The sequence below is a fragment of the Schistocerca serialis genome, chromosome 2 (genome assembly GCF_023864345.2).
Source record: "Schistocerca serialis cubense isolate TAMUIC-IGC-003099 chromosome 2, iqSchSeri2.2, whole genome shotgun sequence".
Lineage (NCBI taxonomy): Eukaryota > Metazoa > Arthropoda > Insecta > Orthoptera > Acrididae > Schistocerca > Schistocerca serialis.
This window is the reverse complement of record NC_064639.1, coordinates 891,024,489-891,042,990: the sequence shown is the minus strand read 5'-3', so window position 1 is coordinate 891,042,990 and position 18,502 is coordinate 891,024,489. Positions and strand designations below refer to the sequence as shown.

The window sequence follows — 18,502 nt, the reverse complement described above, 5'->3', positions numbered from 1 at the left end:
AGACTGGCATTAAACATCTGGTGAAGCCGAATTTGGAAAGATAATGTGCCCAAGAACCTCTGTGCGAAATGAAATGGATGAATGAATGCAATGATGTATCAATATGCTAATGACCTGGTGCCATTCCAATTGCAGACAGTCTAATAGTCTCTCTATGATATACAACACGCAACGCAACTTAGTACTCTGCTACGGCACCTAGCATTTTATAAGGGAGGAACATGTAAATTCTTGTTATCTAAAGCTCAAAAAACAGTATAATGCAGACTGTTTTAACGTGGCAAATGTTTTGAATTGTAATTGCATAGAATACAACTAGAGCTTGGACCTGAGCTGTCGTTAACAATATTCTGTTAACTCCGAAAGGTAACTGTGCAGTAGCCCATCCTTGCGTTGTGCTTTGCTTGTTTTCTTATTTTGAAATAAGAGCAGTGACTAATCCTGGTCCATCAAGGACACTATTACAACCCTTACAACACCACGAAAGATTGGCGATCCCTGTGACACTGTGTCAGTTCTGCTGTAAACTGCTGCACAGCAAAATGGAGGTGGGATATGTTTCCCTGCACCGCTCCTTCCCCTTTGGCGATCAAAATTATAGTCTGCTTACACTTGCCACCATCTGAGACTATATCCTATGGCACCCACACTAAGTGACTGGAGAATAAGAAAATTTTTTCAACAGCGCCAAAAATGTTTCCCCTAATGTTAAAATCAAGCTGACGTACATTTGGTTCTACTTTACGCTACATGTCTTGCCAGTTCTATCTACAGCGATGTCAAGCATGTGTATAGCGCTATGAATGCCCACGATAAGTCGAAATTAATGGTATTCTCTTCAAATTGGGTGAAAAAAGACTACGTCCAAAAACATCTTATATCGAAGACGCATTCACTTAAATGGTGGGAAAATGCTCCTGATTTTCAAGAAAGCTTAAATACGGCCAAACAATGGAAGCAAAAGGCCATTTTGGAAGAAAAAGGAAGTTTTTATGAAAACAAAAACTCCAGTCAAAGTTCCCAACTAGCACTAACAGTGTGGCAACCTTTTAAACTTCCACATCTAATTTACAAACAAAGAAAATAGACGCAAATTTCAACAAAAATAGATGCCACATTTTCTGGTCCATTCTTATAGCATGTAATCCACTGAAAATCTGATTATAACATACAGCAACACTTACCTGGTTTGTTGTAGGATGGATACGGCTCTGGTGGTGCAGCTGAATAGCCACCAGAAGGTGCTGGGGGAGGAGCACCATAACCTGTTCGTGTATCTGGTGGTGGAGCATTATATGCATAATCTCCGCCATCATAGCCTGAGCTTGTATAGCCACCCCCATATGACTGATTTGAACCTGACCCTGGCCCATATGGTGGTGCACCATATGCAGGTGGTTCATTTACTGGAGCATCGTAATGAGCAGAACCGTGCTCAGGCGGGAATGACTGGGGCTGATAAGCATTTGGATCTCCCCTAAAAAGCAGTTATATAATTATTACAACAATTTTATAAGAAATTTATTGTAGTGAATCATAACATTCAAAACAGAACCTCTTAATAACCTTATAATCTTTTACTTCAGAATACAAAAGGTGTAAATATTTACATTGTGCATCAAAGCTTTTTTTGTGATTGACCACTGCTGTGAAATCAAATACACACGAGGATTAACCCAACTCCTGAGAAATGTATTCAATGAGACTAACAGCAACCACAATAAAATCATAAGTGCCACCCATAAGGACTCATCCACAGTGCAATTTTTAGTTAAATCTTTTTTATTGTTCAAATCCAACAATTACTGAGCATGTGTGTACCGACTAATCTCTTAGGTTATTGTGGCTCAAAGTAGAATTACACCAAAAATCAATTACAATATACCAAATACTACATCACTAGTATGACTCCATTAAATTGTTCTCTGAAAGTGGGTTGATACCACTAGGTATCCATTTCACTACAAAAATACTTGAGTATTTTGCAAGGGAAACACAGATACAGAAGTAACATTGCCCTAGCGAACAAGAATGTTACTAGTGTAATGAAGAGAAACTAACTACAGTGGTATGGGCACATTGTGAGAATGGATCAGAAAAGACCAGCCAGAAAATGAGATAAATGGCCAAATGTGAGACCCAGAAAAAGCTTGACACAGTTAATCACATGTGGGGAGAGTAGGATCCCAACAGAAATATGTCCACGAACAGATGGTAAGCACTTTAACAACTGATATACCACACCAGGAAAACGAGAGCTGGGAAATAATTACTTGCCACTCACACGTCTCTATTACATATCTAGCACAACCTAATATCTCCAATCAAAATGCATCCAATCCTCTCACAGTCTGAAGTGTCTTTTCCTCCAGTAATTTTGCATTTACAAGCCCTTTTATGAAGGAAATTACAGAATCTAATGACTTAATAATGAATTCTAAATAAAATAAAAAAAAAGATATTCAGAGAACAAATCTTTGCTGAATGCAAGCAACACTGCTTGCTAAACCACTTACAAACCAGTCTTCTCTACAGTAGATATTAAGCAAGCACATAACAAGGTTCTACCATACAGAAATTTATCATTACTGATTTTTTCACCAACTGTTAATTGACTTCCGAGGGTCAAATACATAAATTTTATTGATTTGCTCCATCCTCCTATGTGTAACAGGAATAAAAGAACAAAACTGTCAATTACATACTGTCAATAGTGTGTGAATATGAAAGCACTTATAATTTTGTACAAGATGCTCCTAATTTCCGATATATGGCATCCACACCTGATATGTGTAAGTTGGGTTAACAAGGCTTCAAACCACAGTGGCCAAAATTGCTAATCTGGTGCAGCTATCATTATTGCCAACACTTAATCCCAATATAGAAACATTAAATAGCTGACCACTTGATAACTGCCAACGTGCTGAAAGTGGTCATCAAAATCAACATGTTTTTATACAGCTGGAGTGACCATTTAATAACCTATTATATAAAATAACCATTTTAGCTGTACAAGAACAATTCTTGCCTTGACAGTTGTGGGTAGATTGCTACCTAAGAACACAGTCATACATGCAGGTATCTTGACAGAGTTTTAGTTAAGTTTTTTCTTAAACGAGAACTGCACAGTCCATTTGAACTACCATGCTATCATCTTCAATTCCTTGACGTGGTATTAATAAAAATATAGAAGACTTACATCTACACAGCCGGCTACTGAATTAACAAATGCAGATGTTAGTTTGGGCAGGACATTTATGAACAACGGATTTCAAGTGGTAAAGGAAGTTCAGAAAACGACGTAACTTTTTTGGCACATTACAAAGTAATTAGCATATCTGAACCTCAATGATCACAAGTCTAACACTAAATCAAGTTACAAAATATTTAGTTATTTATATATGCCTGTAACGTTTACTCTGCCCTCCACAACTGAAAATGCATCCTTCCAAATATAAGACATCAAACTGAAAATCTCCCACAGCTATTTATTGAGAAATTCCCGAAATATACCGCAACCAAATTTTAGCAAATAATTATTACAGTTTGCTCCTACAATGCAACTTGCATAAACATAACCTAATGATAAGCAGTATTTTGCAAAATCATTTTGATACATTGTTCAACATAAAATGAACACACATAAGTTTTGGAACTGGGCTGGTATCTTTATGAATTAAGCACTTCTTACTGACACCACCTGACATATCACTTCATTCCCATGCCAGAAGACTCATTGCCTTCATAATTTTACATGTTTTTACGTAACAAGGCTCTGGTGGTCACTTAAAAGCAAATTATGATTACTTTGTCACTGACTACAGTTGACTATAAAGGATACCAACTGTTCATGTGTCAGTTCAGACAGGTTAAAGGAACACAGTGCACAGTATTGCATGCAATTCAAATACTGACAACAGCAATTCCAGAAACAGCAAAAAGTTAGCAAGCAGTGCAACATACATTTATTAATCAGTTACTCATCTTTAGCCCTTTATAGAAGGGGTCTCCAAAATACAGCCCACATTTGTGCAAACGTTCTCTGGAGGAGAGTAAAATTCTTCCTGCTCATTTAACTCTAAAGTAGACCGCTATGAGTGTGGCAGCACTAAGCATGTCAAAATCACCTTCACTTGTTCATAAACAACAGATGCCACCAGAAGCACTCTGATTGCAGGTGATCAACTTCCTGTTCCTGGCTGGGTTTGCTATGTCAAGTGTTATTGCAAGTATTCTTTGTTTGGAAAGTGTGTGCAATATGGCTGCTGAAGCTAAAAGGAGATAAGTGGATAGTAAGTGGTGTATCTTCAGTAAAATGTGGGCTATGAAATATTTCATTATAGAAAAAGGTAACAAACCAATATATTTTATCTGTAATGACATCATTACGGTTCTTAAGGAATGTTGTATTCGTCAACACTACGAAAAATGCATGGTGCACCGTTTGGTAAATTCCAGGACATGATGTGTGAACATATTCGAAACCTTGAAATGAGGACTGTTTTCAACAAAACATTTTTAGGAAACATGTTCAGGAAAGTGAAGCCTGCACAAGTTAATGAATTGACCATGAAATCTAACAAGGAAAACCATTTACTAACTGATCACACAAAGAGGCACATTGTAATACAGCTGAAGACATGTTTCCTGACAAAACTGACAGCAAATGCAATGGCGCATTGAGTTAAAAGATATTGCTTCTAATTTATCAAATCAGTTACAGGAAAAGGGATTTAAGATAGTTTGGTACTCAATAACCCTCAATGAATCATACCTTAATTATTTCTGAATCAGGAAAAAATCATTGTCAAGTCCTGTCAGACAAAGAACGGCTTTGGAAACTAGTTTCCTGCACTGATGTTGCCATACATTTTAACAAATTTATTAAAAACTTCAGGGAGAAGACAATGTTATTTGTGACCTTCACAACTGTGTTGAAGTTTCAGACAAAGTGATACTTTTTGGAGACACTGCATATAAAATTCTCACTTTGCCAATTGCCAGCCACTGAAGGATGAATATTGTTGTCTTCCACTCATTTGCAATGGAATTTCTTGGTGATCTAAAGAAAGTTCTCTTTCAGGTTATCTGATTTAAACACTCATCTCAACGTATCAATTTTCCAGAACCCTTTTCTTGTGTAACGGAAGATGTTCAGGCAGCACTGATCTGCAACCTCATAATACGATGAACTTCAAGTTTAAAGAATGAAGCCTTATTCAGGCTTACAAGTTTCTCCCAGAACAAAATTAGCCCAACATCTAAGACCTTGCACAAACTTCGTCTTCTGTATTAGGCACAACCTACAAATGTTAAAACATTTTCTTTGCTGAAATTGACAAAATCTAAATACAGGAGTAATCTGAGTGAAATACACATTTACAACATATTTTACTCTAACAATAGCCTCAGTTGAAGTGTGTGATGTCATGGTGGCATGGCATTTTTGAGTCAGGTGTGCTTGTAGACGGAGTGTTGCAGTATTTGATGGCTTGAACATTTTGCATGTTAAGTTCGTTCCTAGGTGTAATGAGTGATGCCAAAATTGCCACATTGTAAACACTTTAATAATGGTTCTATGTTGATGTGGCGCACCAAAGCCGGCATGTGGAATTGCAGCATTTGGTACTCGTGTGTGTGTGTGTGTGTGTGTGTGTGTGTGTGTGTGTGTGTGTGTGTGGGGGGGGGGGGGGGGGGCATGTTTGTCAGCCTAGAATAATGTGAAGGTGGCTTCGATTTGTAATTATTTTTTGTTGTTTTACTGTAGCATGTGTGTATGTTTGAAATTGTTTGTGTATATAAAAACTGGCAAGGATTTTAGTTTTCATACCACTCTCAGTTTTTCTTGTTAGTGTTTGACAATTGTGTTTGCTGGTTGGTGGCTATAGTCAATATTTGTTTACCATAACTGGTTAGGTTATGTTACATTTTTGATGGTTATGAGAGTTTTGGCTTGCCGTACTGGGGACTTCATTTCAGATAGAAAGGGTTACGTCAAGGTTTCAAATACTGATTTGACAATTTGAGTGTGATGGGTTTTTCGTACTACTGGTTTCATTTTAGCTGTCACATAGGTCAAGTGAAAGTTGTGGTTTTGGGTTTTGAAGTTATGTCTGGGTTTATGAAATTTAGGTCTTCATCTGTGCTACAATGGTCAAGTGAAACCAGCGATACTGGGCTTTCAAGTTGTGAGGGGGTTTTTGGTATTGAGGGCTTAGTTTGAAATACATCGGTCAAATAAATTTACAATACCTATGGTTTTTATTTTTGCATTTTTTTTGGTTGCGTTAAAAATGATGAACATCTCTTTCTTGATCTTTGGATTAATATTTGTTTTGGAATGGTGTCTTCCTTGTTGTATATTTAATTTGCTCCTGTCCAAAATGCCTTACTTTGCACAGTTGTGCTGTTAATTTCCTTCCACTGCTGGAGTTAAAAAATAGTTTGTGTGTGTAATGGGTCATAATAGTTACCACACTGTATATGTAATACATAGGGTGTCCCTCTTGATTTTGCAGGTCAGAGCAGATGGGTGGAACTGCAACCTTCAGTGATCCCAAAATGTGTTATCTCGCCTCTATTGAGAATTTAAACTTGATGTGTTGCCCTAATCGTCTACTAATTTGGAGACCCCTGCTTTAAAAGATTCTGTATGTAGATTTGTAATAAAGAGGCCAAGGATATTGCTTTCCCAGTACCTCAAAACTTTTTCTACACTGTGTTGAAAGTTTTAAGTACCCTACCCCCCCCCCCCCCCCCGATGGTTGACTGTGAAGAAAGTATTAATATTTTTAGTAATTTAACATGGATCTTGAAATACTGACCAGTTCTTGCAATTAACTTATTTCAGCACAGCACCTTGAAATTCAAATAAAGTGCTCTGTATTGGGCACAACATAACAAGGCTCCACTGTTAAGAGCAGCACACTAGAGCACAAAACTTCTATGACAATCATGCAGTATGGAACAAAATGAAGAATTTATAATTTTTAACAACACAGCTACACAAGAAATTCTTAAACAAAAGTTCCAATACATTTTAAAGTTACTGAAATTTGTCAATGTATGCCATTTACAAAAATTAGTAATGAATACAATGGGGAGGCTGCGACTTAATATGCAAACTGACCAATCAAGGTTTTAGGTTAGATTTGACTTATTCCTTAAAATGCAATTTCTAGAAAAGTTAAATGTACGAAATTCCTCTAAAAATCCCAACTCTTGCAATTTATGAATAAAAAGGTTGCTGATCCTCAAACTATGTACAAAATTCAGTAATGAATCAATGAATCAAATTTTTCTTACAGTTGGTAATTTGCATATTGAGACTAGCCATCTTTTAAATGTTGAAACATAAAACAAGCACACAAAGCTTTTTCCCAATAATCAGCCAACTAGATTTACACTCAACATACAAAAAGCTTGTGTGAGCATGCTTTCCCATAATTTGCATAAGCATGATAATGAAATACTGCTACTTAGTTTTTTTTTAATTCCTTAGAGAAGTAACATAGTATTTGTTTAACTTATTCCTTCTATTATTTCTTGTGCTAGCACAGCAAAAGTTGTGCAAATCTCAATATTTCACATCCAACTAACCAAATCCAGTAAGGTGACAAATGAAAATACAGAGCAGCAATGGATAGTTACAGTAAGTCCTTGTATTCTAAACATATAGTAACTTTACACTGATAATCTTTGCTTGTACTAACAAGCCACAGTGAAATCCTTCATCAAATTTTATGACAAAACATTACTTCACAAATTGGGTCTTTGAAGCAGGTAAACTTCAAGACATATTGTGCATTTTGAGACATTACACAGACAAGCTTCAAGTATTAAATTATACAAAGTTTTTCTTACTCAAAGCTATTCCTTAAGCACGTATTTTCTGAGATTTTCTTCCCCCGAGTCATTTCATGTATAACTACATCTACATTATTAACAAAGCTCTTAGCACAATTTGGTCTGATACCCACTTTGAAGTAAGTAAACTTCAAGGGATATTGTGCATTGAACAGTCCAGCTACAAGAATGCCACACACCAACAGTGCCTCTTTGACTCCACATTTACCTTTAAATTCTCTCGTTTAGTCCACAATGAAGGACACTGATACAGGATCATTTGTTTCACCTAATTTGACTACCTTGCTCACAATACAGCCATATTCTGCACACAAATATACCTCAGCTACCAATAACATACATTGTGTGTGTGTGTGTGTGTGTGTGTGTGTGTGTGTGTCCTATGATGAGCAACTCTTTGAAAATTAACAAACAAGCAAATTTAGAGAGCCATGAAAGACCAAAGAAAGTGCAAGACACCACAATGTTTCCCCCAATATATTATCCAAATTTTTGTGAAGTCAACCAGCACCAAATAATGCATTTCAGAATTTTAAATTCAGAACAAGAACTCACCCATAATATGAAGCACTGGGTGATGAATAGTTATTGGACGTTGGTAACACTTGAGATTCATAACCGCCATAGCTTGACAGGAGAAACAAAACAAAATATAATTTATTGACTTAATAGTAAGATGTACATGCAAACTCACGACACTCAAAATAATTTCTGTACAGTAACTACAAAACCAATGTCACATGGGCATTTACTTGAAAATACATTAATGTTGCCCAGATCCTGCCCAAGTAACTTCCATGAATTTATACTTCCATGCTAGCTTCTGCCTCTTGCATGAAAATCAGAACCAATGGAACTTGGTAATTGAAATCGTGTAATCAAAACCAATAAATATTTAGCTGGTAACTTCTTTAATTCCACCATTTACTTCAAGACCCTTATCTTTACAAAACTAGTTTCAGTAAAAGTATAGGCCTTGTCCAGTTTACACAACAACAAATAGCAATAATTGCCTTACAGCATAAAATATTTGCATTAAAATGAGTACTTAACGTTTTCCACTAGAGAGCCTGCATGCATGCATGTTCCTGAGACAGCAGATGATTAAAGATCTGCAGTCACCTGCCCCTGCCTATGTGCCTGCTCTTGCAACAAATTACTTATGCACGACTGACAAGATACTGCCTGGTATGTTACTAGCTCTAAACTAGAATGAATGAACTTCACATTGACAAAAGTATCCGGTGGAAGATTGCCTTGAAACAGCTTTGATTTCACCCGAAGTACAGTATAATCTCTTTCACATTCCTGGAATTAACATTTTCCCACCATTTACAATGTTTTTCATCATTCCCATCAAATTTCCTATGTTTAAAATCTTAATAGGCACCAATTTTTGCACCAACATATAATTTTCCAAATTTTAATAGGCACCAATTTTTGCACCAACATATAATTTTCCAAATTTTAATAGCCACCAATTTTTGCACCAACATATAATTTTCCCATGATTTAAAGCTTTATAAAACAATGGTCGTGGAGCAAAAGCTCACAATTGACATAAAATGATACTGACATGATTGTTGCTTATGAACATTAAACGGTTAAGTTTCTTGACAACAGGGCACTCTACTCATTAGATTTGAACTTTTAAAATTTGAATAATTTTTGCTTAGTCTCCTTCCACTGTCAAGCTCTACTCAGTGTGGTGGCTGATGGGAATAACTAGATTTGTTTGAATAAATGTATCATGACTGATCACGAGCATCTTCAAATTATTTCTACTGTGCATGCACAGTTTCATGATAGTTGCGATCCTCATAACACTTCTGCATTACTAGGCGATCCTCATAACACTTCTGCATTACTAGAACACACATTGTGGGTGTTTTGTTGTTTGGCCACTTTTAATGCTAGATGACACCTTTGCTCTCTTTGCACTACTCAAATGTTTCTGGTGTAAACAATGAAACACTGCAACATTTTGTGCGGTTTTTCTGCACAATGAAGGAGGTCCATTACCTTTTAATTTCAAAAACACAAATGCAAAAATCGCACAAAATGCTTATTTAAATATGTGTCTGACACTAGGACTAAATTCTTGAAATGTTCTTTGTTGAGTGTGAAAAAAGAATCAAATAAAATACACAACTGGTGAAATCCATTATTTAAATAACAACTCAGTAGCAGGCTTTCCAAAAAGAATTATAGTGTATAAAATTAAACATTTCTATTTTCTGCACAGTTACAATTTCAAGTTACATCTGCAGGCAAACATCTTTATTAGATAATGAAGAATTTTCTGACAACTATTTTGATGTGTATTACATACATAATGTAGGAAAACGTGAGGGGATACTACACATAACATTTACCACTTAGAAAGTTATTTCCCACTGTTTACGTGCTTTACATCTTTTTTTGTAATCCATCGAAAAGTATAAAGCAGTGTTTTACGGTACTTTAAAAAGTTGCCTCCCTATACAACACACTTTCAGACATATATACTTTGTTTTTCCTTTTTCTAGAATGTTGGGTAAGTCTCATTTAACTATTTGTCACACTCATTTTCCAATCAAATGAGATTCAATCCACTACTTTTTCTCTAAATTTACAGATTTTCCTTCTCTTTATCGAGTCCTATACAGCCTTGTTGATACAATTCTGTAAAATGCACAGATCTCTCACAAATTTAAGCAAATTCCAGGCTTTTTAAGTTAGCCATACTTGTCTTGTTACAATAAAAAAATGTTATAAAGAATTTTAAAACTTATAACAAGTATGCATGATGTGAAAAACGATAAGTCACAGTTTACTACCTTATTTCTATGACAACCAGCAATATGTTGTATTTGACACAGTTAAAACATACAAAAAATTATAAACCTATGACATTGCTTGAAACTTGTGTGTGTTCCAAACATACTTTCAAATTTTCCTGATACCATTCATTTCTTAAGTTCAGAAGTAATTTATTTTTTCCTTTCAGCCAGTAATCTACTCACTTTTATATATTTACTGACCATTTTCAGACTTCTAACAGATTGGAGAGGTATGATAAATGCAATTTTCTCCACTGATTTTTAAATCTCACTGTGTTCTTCATGTCAAAACAGTGGCAAAGTACTAAAAATAAAAAATTCTGTTGGCCTTGCGTTCCATTCTTAATCTCTGAAGGAAAATGACAAAAGTCTGGAACGCAATAGTCATACCTCATGTCACTGGACACCAATGATACAGTCGTCAATGGCTATGTCAGAATAAGGAATGTGGTTGAGGAAAGAGGGCAGTTTGAATATTTTTTACAGCAGATTAGCAAGTAATTGGGGATGTAAAATGTGAATACCACGACTCTCAAAACTATTATAGCCCCACATCTGGATGTGAAACCCATTTAAATCTTTTCAGCTCTACCTTTATTAAAGTCTTGAACTGGTCTTTCTACTGCTTCATTCTGAATATTTACATATATTTTCACAACTTACATGAAGATGAGTCTTCTTAGCAATTGTTAAATAGGAATTATTACTCTGAATGCAAATTCTATTTCACAGAAACAGTATTTCATTCAAACAATGTGTTGGAGCCAAACTGCAATGGATGAAATACAAATGCAATCAATACTAGTTAAAACTAAATATTCTGAAAGACACAATGCCTTTTCACTGTGTGCTGCCACCCCCTACATTCTCTCTCGTTTTGCAAACTGATGAAAACTCCGCAACTTTTTTTTTTTTTTTCTCTCTCCGTAGTTTTGCTCCCATTGTGAAGTATTAACCCTCCAGCAGTGGATGATTATCGATTTCTCTGTATAACATCACGGATTAACTTTATTTAATAATTATAATACTTTTAACAATTGTATTATGGGAATATAATAACAAAACCAGAAAACTGAATTTAGAAGTAATTTATAATTTTCATTTAACATAAATGATGCGAGAAAAGCTTCCACACGCAAGCTCACAAAATTGCTGTTGCAGAAAGATATCTGTGTAAGTCAAACCTGACAAGATATACAACTCAACAATTTAAAGAGAAAATATTGACTTCCACTGCAATGTACAAACAGCCCACGTATTTTATCTAACGTAACAGCATGCCCTGAGGAATCATATGAAAAAAGCTGAACACACACATTCATGTTATCCACAACTGGAGGGTTAAGTACACAGTTTCAAGCTAGATGACTTGCAGCAAGAACAATTCCCCAAGATGACCCAATACAAATCCATAACAAATGGAAACCTACCCACAGAAGAGCTTTCAGAAAATAGTTCTTAAACACTGCATTCAAAAATTTTACACACAGTGCAATTTCAATAGTGATTAATTAAATTTTCAATGTTTCCATAAACTGAGAAATAGTGACAGATGTGATGTTTGGCTTCTGGAAACTGTTCATTACATCAGTCTGCAAATCTAGCAAAGTTCTTCTACGGAACACCTTAAATTGAAATACATAAACAGTGTAGTTATTTTGCTACTTCACAAAGTTGTAATGTGTTTTCCAGTAATTACATTTTGTACACACATTTATAAATCACACAAAGTGTAAAATGGAAATAAATATACAAACCAGCTACATTCAGCAACAGAAATGGAACTGAACATGTAAATCTTTAATGCACCAAAGTCTGAAGTGCTCTTTAGGGGGAAACCCATTAATGATTTTTAACTTGGGATCTATTTCCCTACTTGTTCTGCACCCTTTGTTACACACCATACTAAGTTTTATCCTTTCCTCTTTTCCACAATGCCTGCAATGCATTACTGTAAAGCTACTTCTTGAGTGCTAATGCAAGGGTGTTAGGAACAGAGGGTTCATGATTTGACCAGCACAGAGAAGTTAGCAGGGGGGGGGGGGGGGGGGGGGGGGGGCAGGAGAAACATCTTTTAATGGTGTCTCATTCCAATTCACCTCATGAATGCAGCCACTACATGCTTTCTGCTCACAAGGGAACCTCCCCATCGCACCCCCCTCAGATTTAGTTATAAGTTGGCACAGGGATAGGCCTTGAAAAACTGAAAACAGATCAATCGAGAAAACAGGAAGAAGTTGTGTGGAACTAGGAAAAAAATAAGCAAAATATACGAACTGATTAGTCCATGCGCAAGGTGGGCAACATCAAGGAGAATGTTAGCTTACGAGCGTCGTGGTCCCATGGTTAGTGTGAGCAGCTGTGGAACTACAGGTCCTTGGTTCAAATCTTCTCTCGGGTGAAAATTTTAATTTTTTATTTTCAGATAATTATCAAAGTTCAGGCACTCATACATAATCAACTTCGCTCTCCAAAATTCCAGGACATGTTCAGACTTCCTTGGACATATACAGAATTTGACAGTCTACGCACGGAAACATTTGAAAACGTAAAAAACGTATGTTTTGACAGAGCACAGGGGAAACTGTGCGACTCAAACTGTTGCATTCATTTGATGCAGTTTATGTGACAAACTCTTATGTTTTTATCACTTTTTTTGAAGTGATTATCACATCCACAAGAAAACCTAAATCGGGCAAGGTAGAAGAATCTTTTTACCCATTCGCCAAGTGTGCAAGTTAGGTGGGTCGACAACATATTCCTGTCATGTGACGCACACGCCGTCACCAGTGTTGTAAAGAACGTATCAGACGTGTTTTCCTGTGGAGGAATCGGTTGACCTATGACCTTGCGATCAAATGTTTTCGGTTCCTATTGGAGAGGCACGTCCTTTCGTCTACTAATCGCACGGTTTTGCGGTGCGGTCGCAAAACACAGACACTAAACTTATTACAGTGAACAGAGACGTCAATGAATGAACGGACAGATCGTAACTTTGCGAAAATAAAGAAAGTAAAATTTTCACTCGAGGGTGGACTCAAACCAAGGACCTTTCGTTCCGCAGTTGCTCACTAACCATGAGACCATGGTGCTCATCAGCTATCATTGTCCTTTATGTTGCCTATCTTGCACATGGACTACTCAGTTTGTATATTTTGCTTATTTTTTCATAGTTCCACACAACTTCTTCCTGTTTTCTCGATTGATCTGTGATCAGTTTTTCAAGGCCTATCCACTGTGTCAATTTATAGCTAAATCTGAGGGGTGTGTGATGGGGAGGTTCCCTTGTCAGATGAAGCACCTGCGAAGTTTCTGATCTAACTGCACAACCAACTATTTTTCAGCATTTGGTACTTGGAATGGACCGTCAACTGGTACTGATTTAACTTTAATACAAATAGCCAATAAAAAGCATTAATAGCTACTGCACACATTGCTGCTGCATTTATAAATTAGACTGTGACCAATGACAAACTACTTGTTATCAAGTCTTCAACATCTCCTTACTCAGGTTTAGGGAAATGAGCACTCAAGAAAAAGTTTACAGACAGCAGTCTGCCATTTGAAGTCTAAATAACTTACTCTGCAAGGTCAAGATCTGACAAATTTTCATTAGCAACTATGCCTCACTGCTGTTACTGAGATGGCAGTATTTTCCTTAAACAAATGGTATTAACATTTACACACAATACGTTCACACTGATACTTGTAACTGGGGCCACAGAAACAGTAACTAAAACTGCTAGTTCTCTCTCACTTTCAGTAACAGGAACACAATGCAAATCATACTTTTCTATAACAACATTACATTGCATTTGCTCAAATGCAATTATTTCTGTTAACTTTTTACATATTTATTCCTTCTTCTGTGGATCTGATAAATATATGGCCATACCCAATTTTTTGGGACATTCTTGGTGTTAGCTTTACCTCAGCACAGCAAAGCCATGAAAATCTGTTATATGTTTCACACCTTACAACATGTAATCTTTAAGTAAAATTAACTGAATATTGCCACCACACTATTTAAAGTCTATCCATATAGTTTCACCAACTATGTTGTTCTGTAGATTAGTTTGTTTGTTACCATGGTTATTTCAATTCACCAGTCTTCTGATCTCTTACTTGAATGCACCATTTGGCTTTATATGGTATCAATAGGGACAAGAAGAAGTAAGTTTTACTGCTTAATTCTGTGCAGCCTTTGACAAAATCCAGAGGTGTTTACAGTCAAATTTGGTGTCATATCTTTTACAATTTCAGTGCTATTTTTGACCTTGTTTCATACTTGGTTACATGAGAAATGAATTGTTACTTGAAGATTATACAAGTACATGAACCTCAGCCTGAAGGGAAAATTAAAGCAAAAAGCAATTTCAACACTGAACAACATCAATTACAAATATAAAAAAAATTTTTTGTTACCAGGTTTATTACATTTTTATTCAGGAAAATAACTAGTTTCAGTATTTCGTAACAAACACAAATTTCATGTTACTTTGCTGAAAAAAATTTCCATTATATTTTTAGTGAAATTCTCCTGTCCCTACATATCAAAAATATCTACATTCAATTTGTCAAGTAACACACTTAACTTGAAAACTGGAATGTAACTACTCTAAATTCCTCCAGAATTTTAACCTTTCTGTGTGTTTACAAAATACTGGTGAACTGAAATGGAACACTAGTTCAGCATGCTGTCCACAGTTTAAAATAGATCACGAACAATCACAGCGACAAATAATTTGTTCCACATATTTTATGGAAATTTACAAAATGTAACAATAGTGAAAGCTTTTATTTGACAGGTAATTCACAACATGTATTAAATTAGAACTTAATACACATTAAGGATTTTCCCAGTATGAAGTCCGGATCAAGGAAGTATAAGGGAAATGTTTTGAGCAGCTGAAATATTAAGAGACACTATCGACTCTGGAGAGGTCTCTAGCATTACATTACAATGAGTAATAAAATAATTCGCATTATCTTTTTTACTGCTATAACCACACAGTGCTAAAATAATACAAACATTATAGCTGAAACACACCAGGAAGATATCTACCGGAAATCTGTAAAGACAAAGATGTAACATGAAACCTCAAATCTGAGATTTCTACTGGTGATTTGTTAAAATTACCAATATGGAAGCATAATTTCAATTATCAACGTTATACTACTAGCATTATCTCCAAAACTTCTCAAAGCCAATGTTAAGTTTCACTGTGCACTGTTGGTTTATTTTAGCGTTAACAAAAAATTAACTACAAGATATAACTCGGAATACTAGTTGCTGCAAATTAGTTCTCAATATTATTGGACAGTCTAATAATTTGTATTCCAGCTACATTAACAAGTTAATTTCATACCCGAGTGCTCGATTGACTGTTATGTACCTATTTTTAATTTTAGTGATGTCTCCCTGGCAATATAGTAACATCTAAATTACATAGGTCAACAATCTGTTCAAGAAGTTGCTTAGAAAGTCATTTTGTGTGAATAGCAAACTTAAAACTATAAGGACATGTTTTCTCTGTTGTATGTATTCCACTGCTGCTCTGTTATGAACATCAAACAATTCATTTTTACCAACATCTGCATCCATGCAGGGAAGGATAAAACTTAAAAGCACCAATTAACCAAACTAGTTACTGGAATGGTACTATTTACCTGCAGTAAAATCAACCGATACTATAATGCCACTATTACTTAAAACCACAGACTAGCAGCAATATTTGCATACTGATTACAAGGGATGGAACTAAAACGGTTTGCTCAACACATCAACAAAAACTTCATTTGCACAGCATCTCAAATGATTAATAGTTGCATCAATCTTCATCCTCCACTAGCAGTGCTCGTAAGTGACTCCAATTCAAATTCAAAGGTTTCAGTTCTATATTTCTGGCATAACCACTATTAATGATCCAAATACTGACAAACTATACAGCCCAAGACACATAAACGTTTTCACTCATCCTTAAAATTTGTGGTACAGCACATACAAAATTGCATAGTGGTAGTCTTTGATACCATGACATTCTTAAATATAGCCAAGAATGTTTCAGGACTCTTCAGTGCACAAACTCCATCTGACAAGTTAACTAAAATTTTCTTACCTTGGAGGATGTGTCATGTATCCATTAGCCCCTGGACCTCCATCAAATCTGCCACGCTTTGGTGTTGGGCCTCCTTGGCTCATACCTCCTCTCTTACCTGGAGGTCCACCATACCTGTCACCACCTCCTCTCCCACCTCTATCACCCCTATCAAAGCCACCACGTCCTCTTCCACCGCGGTCCATTCCTCTACCTCTTCCTAGAAAGAGGAAAATTATTTCAGGTCAATCCATTTAATACATGTAGCAAAGCATGTACAACTTTTCACCTAACAAAGTAAAAGCTGGGATGGAATAACAACATGAGTTAGGATAGCTTGCTATGCATAACAGAGGAGGCACTGAGCAGCAGATTGGCACAATGTTGTCACATTTCTGTTGATGACAAGCTTCAAACATACTGACTTTCGCGCACTTTAACTTTTCCGGAAATCTTCTGTCTTTTCATATCATTCCCCAAACTCGAATTTTCTTTTCAATTAACTTCTCTGCAAGTTCTACACTGTTATAATAATTATCCACGTATAGGTGATGCCACTTTCCGTAAGAAGGTGCCATTCGTTCCATCACTGTTTTTGCTAAAGGTTGTCTAGCGCCTTGAATGAGGAAATGTATCCCGTACTCTAAACACACAGCATCCAAATGAATATGCCATATTTCTGTCCACGTCACAGATAATTTCTTCATCAATTGAGATGTTTTGACTCAGATTAAACATTTCTTTAAATTTTTTGGAAAAATAATGATTTGCGAATTGCACTTTGAAAAGCCAGTCGGCATTATCCAGTTTACTGTTGTTGGAAAAATGTAAAAATGGTAATATTTGTCTGAATCGGTTGTGGGAAATCGTTTTGCGAAATATCAGTGTGTCTATCAACGAATTCGTTTACCAGTAATTATCAATCCTTGCTTTTTGTTTTTTAACAATTCCCATAAGGGTAGCACAAGCCCAAATCTTTTCTAAATTCGGGTCCCGTAACGTCAACAAATTAGGCCTTTTTTTTAATACAGTTTCCTTCTACTGTAATTTTGACTGTAAAACTTGTTGGTTTCATTGCTAATATGTTCAAATAGATTGTTCCTAATATATAATTCTACGATACCAACATGACTCTGTATCTTTGGGAAATGTGTGCGGACCCAGAGATCCTTCAATTTTATTATTGGTCCTCAGTAAATCATAGTCTGTCCTTCATCTGATTCACCCGAATCAGTTGGCAACCATAGCTTTTGCAGAATTCTTCTTGGATGTCTTTCACTATCTTCCAATAATTCTGCATCTCTCATTTTTTTATATCCAGTGTCTTCTTCCCAATCAGCCAAGTAATCCGGAACGTCAGACAAGACGTCCGCGCATTCATCATAAATAATCATATCGTCTCTTTCGTCTGCCATGATGAAAGTGCACAAGTACTTATAAAAACAAAAAACTTGTTGACGTGTATAACTTGTTACCTAAACAAAACACAAACAGAATGAAAAGATACTGAAGTGCTGTCACCGGCCACTGCGCGATACTATGCTCACGACACCAATGTGGTGTCGCCAGCCATTGGCCGCTATTTCACGCACGACACCTCTGTGGTGTTGCCGGTTGGCAAAGTGTTAACAGCCAACAGTCTACTTCTCATTGTGCTGCTCAAATTTTCACTTTCTGTGCCATACAATAAGTTACTCCAATTCTTTGATCCCTTGC

General features: G+C 36.1%; 1 protein-coding gene across 1 annotated transcript in view; it reads right to left on the bottom strand.

Annotated features, from left to right (window-relative positions):
• LOC126456498 (RNA-binding protein FUS-like) overlaps positions 1-18,502 on the bottom strand; it is a 64,616-nt gene that overhangs the window by 11,881 nt on the left and 34,233 nt on the right. The window contains exons 6-8 of the mRNA XM_050092248.1: positions 16,808-17,006; positions 8,422-8,493; positions 1,185-1,477 (exon numbers count right to left, since the gene is read on the bottom strand). Of these exons, the coding sequence (XP_049948205.1) occupies positions 1,185-1,477; positions 8,422-8,493; positions 16,808-17,006 (564 nt within the window). The remainder of the gene's footprint in view (positions 1-1,184; positions 1,478-8,421; positions 8,494-16,807; positions 17,007-18,502) is intronic.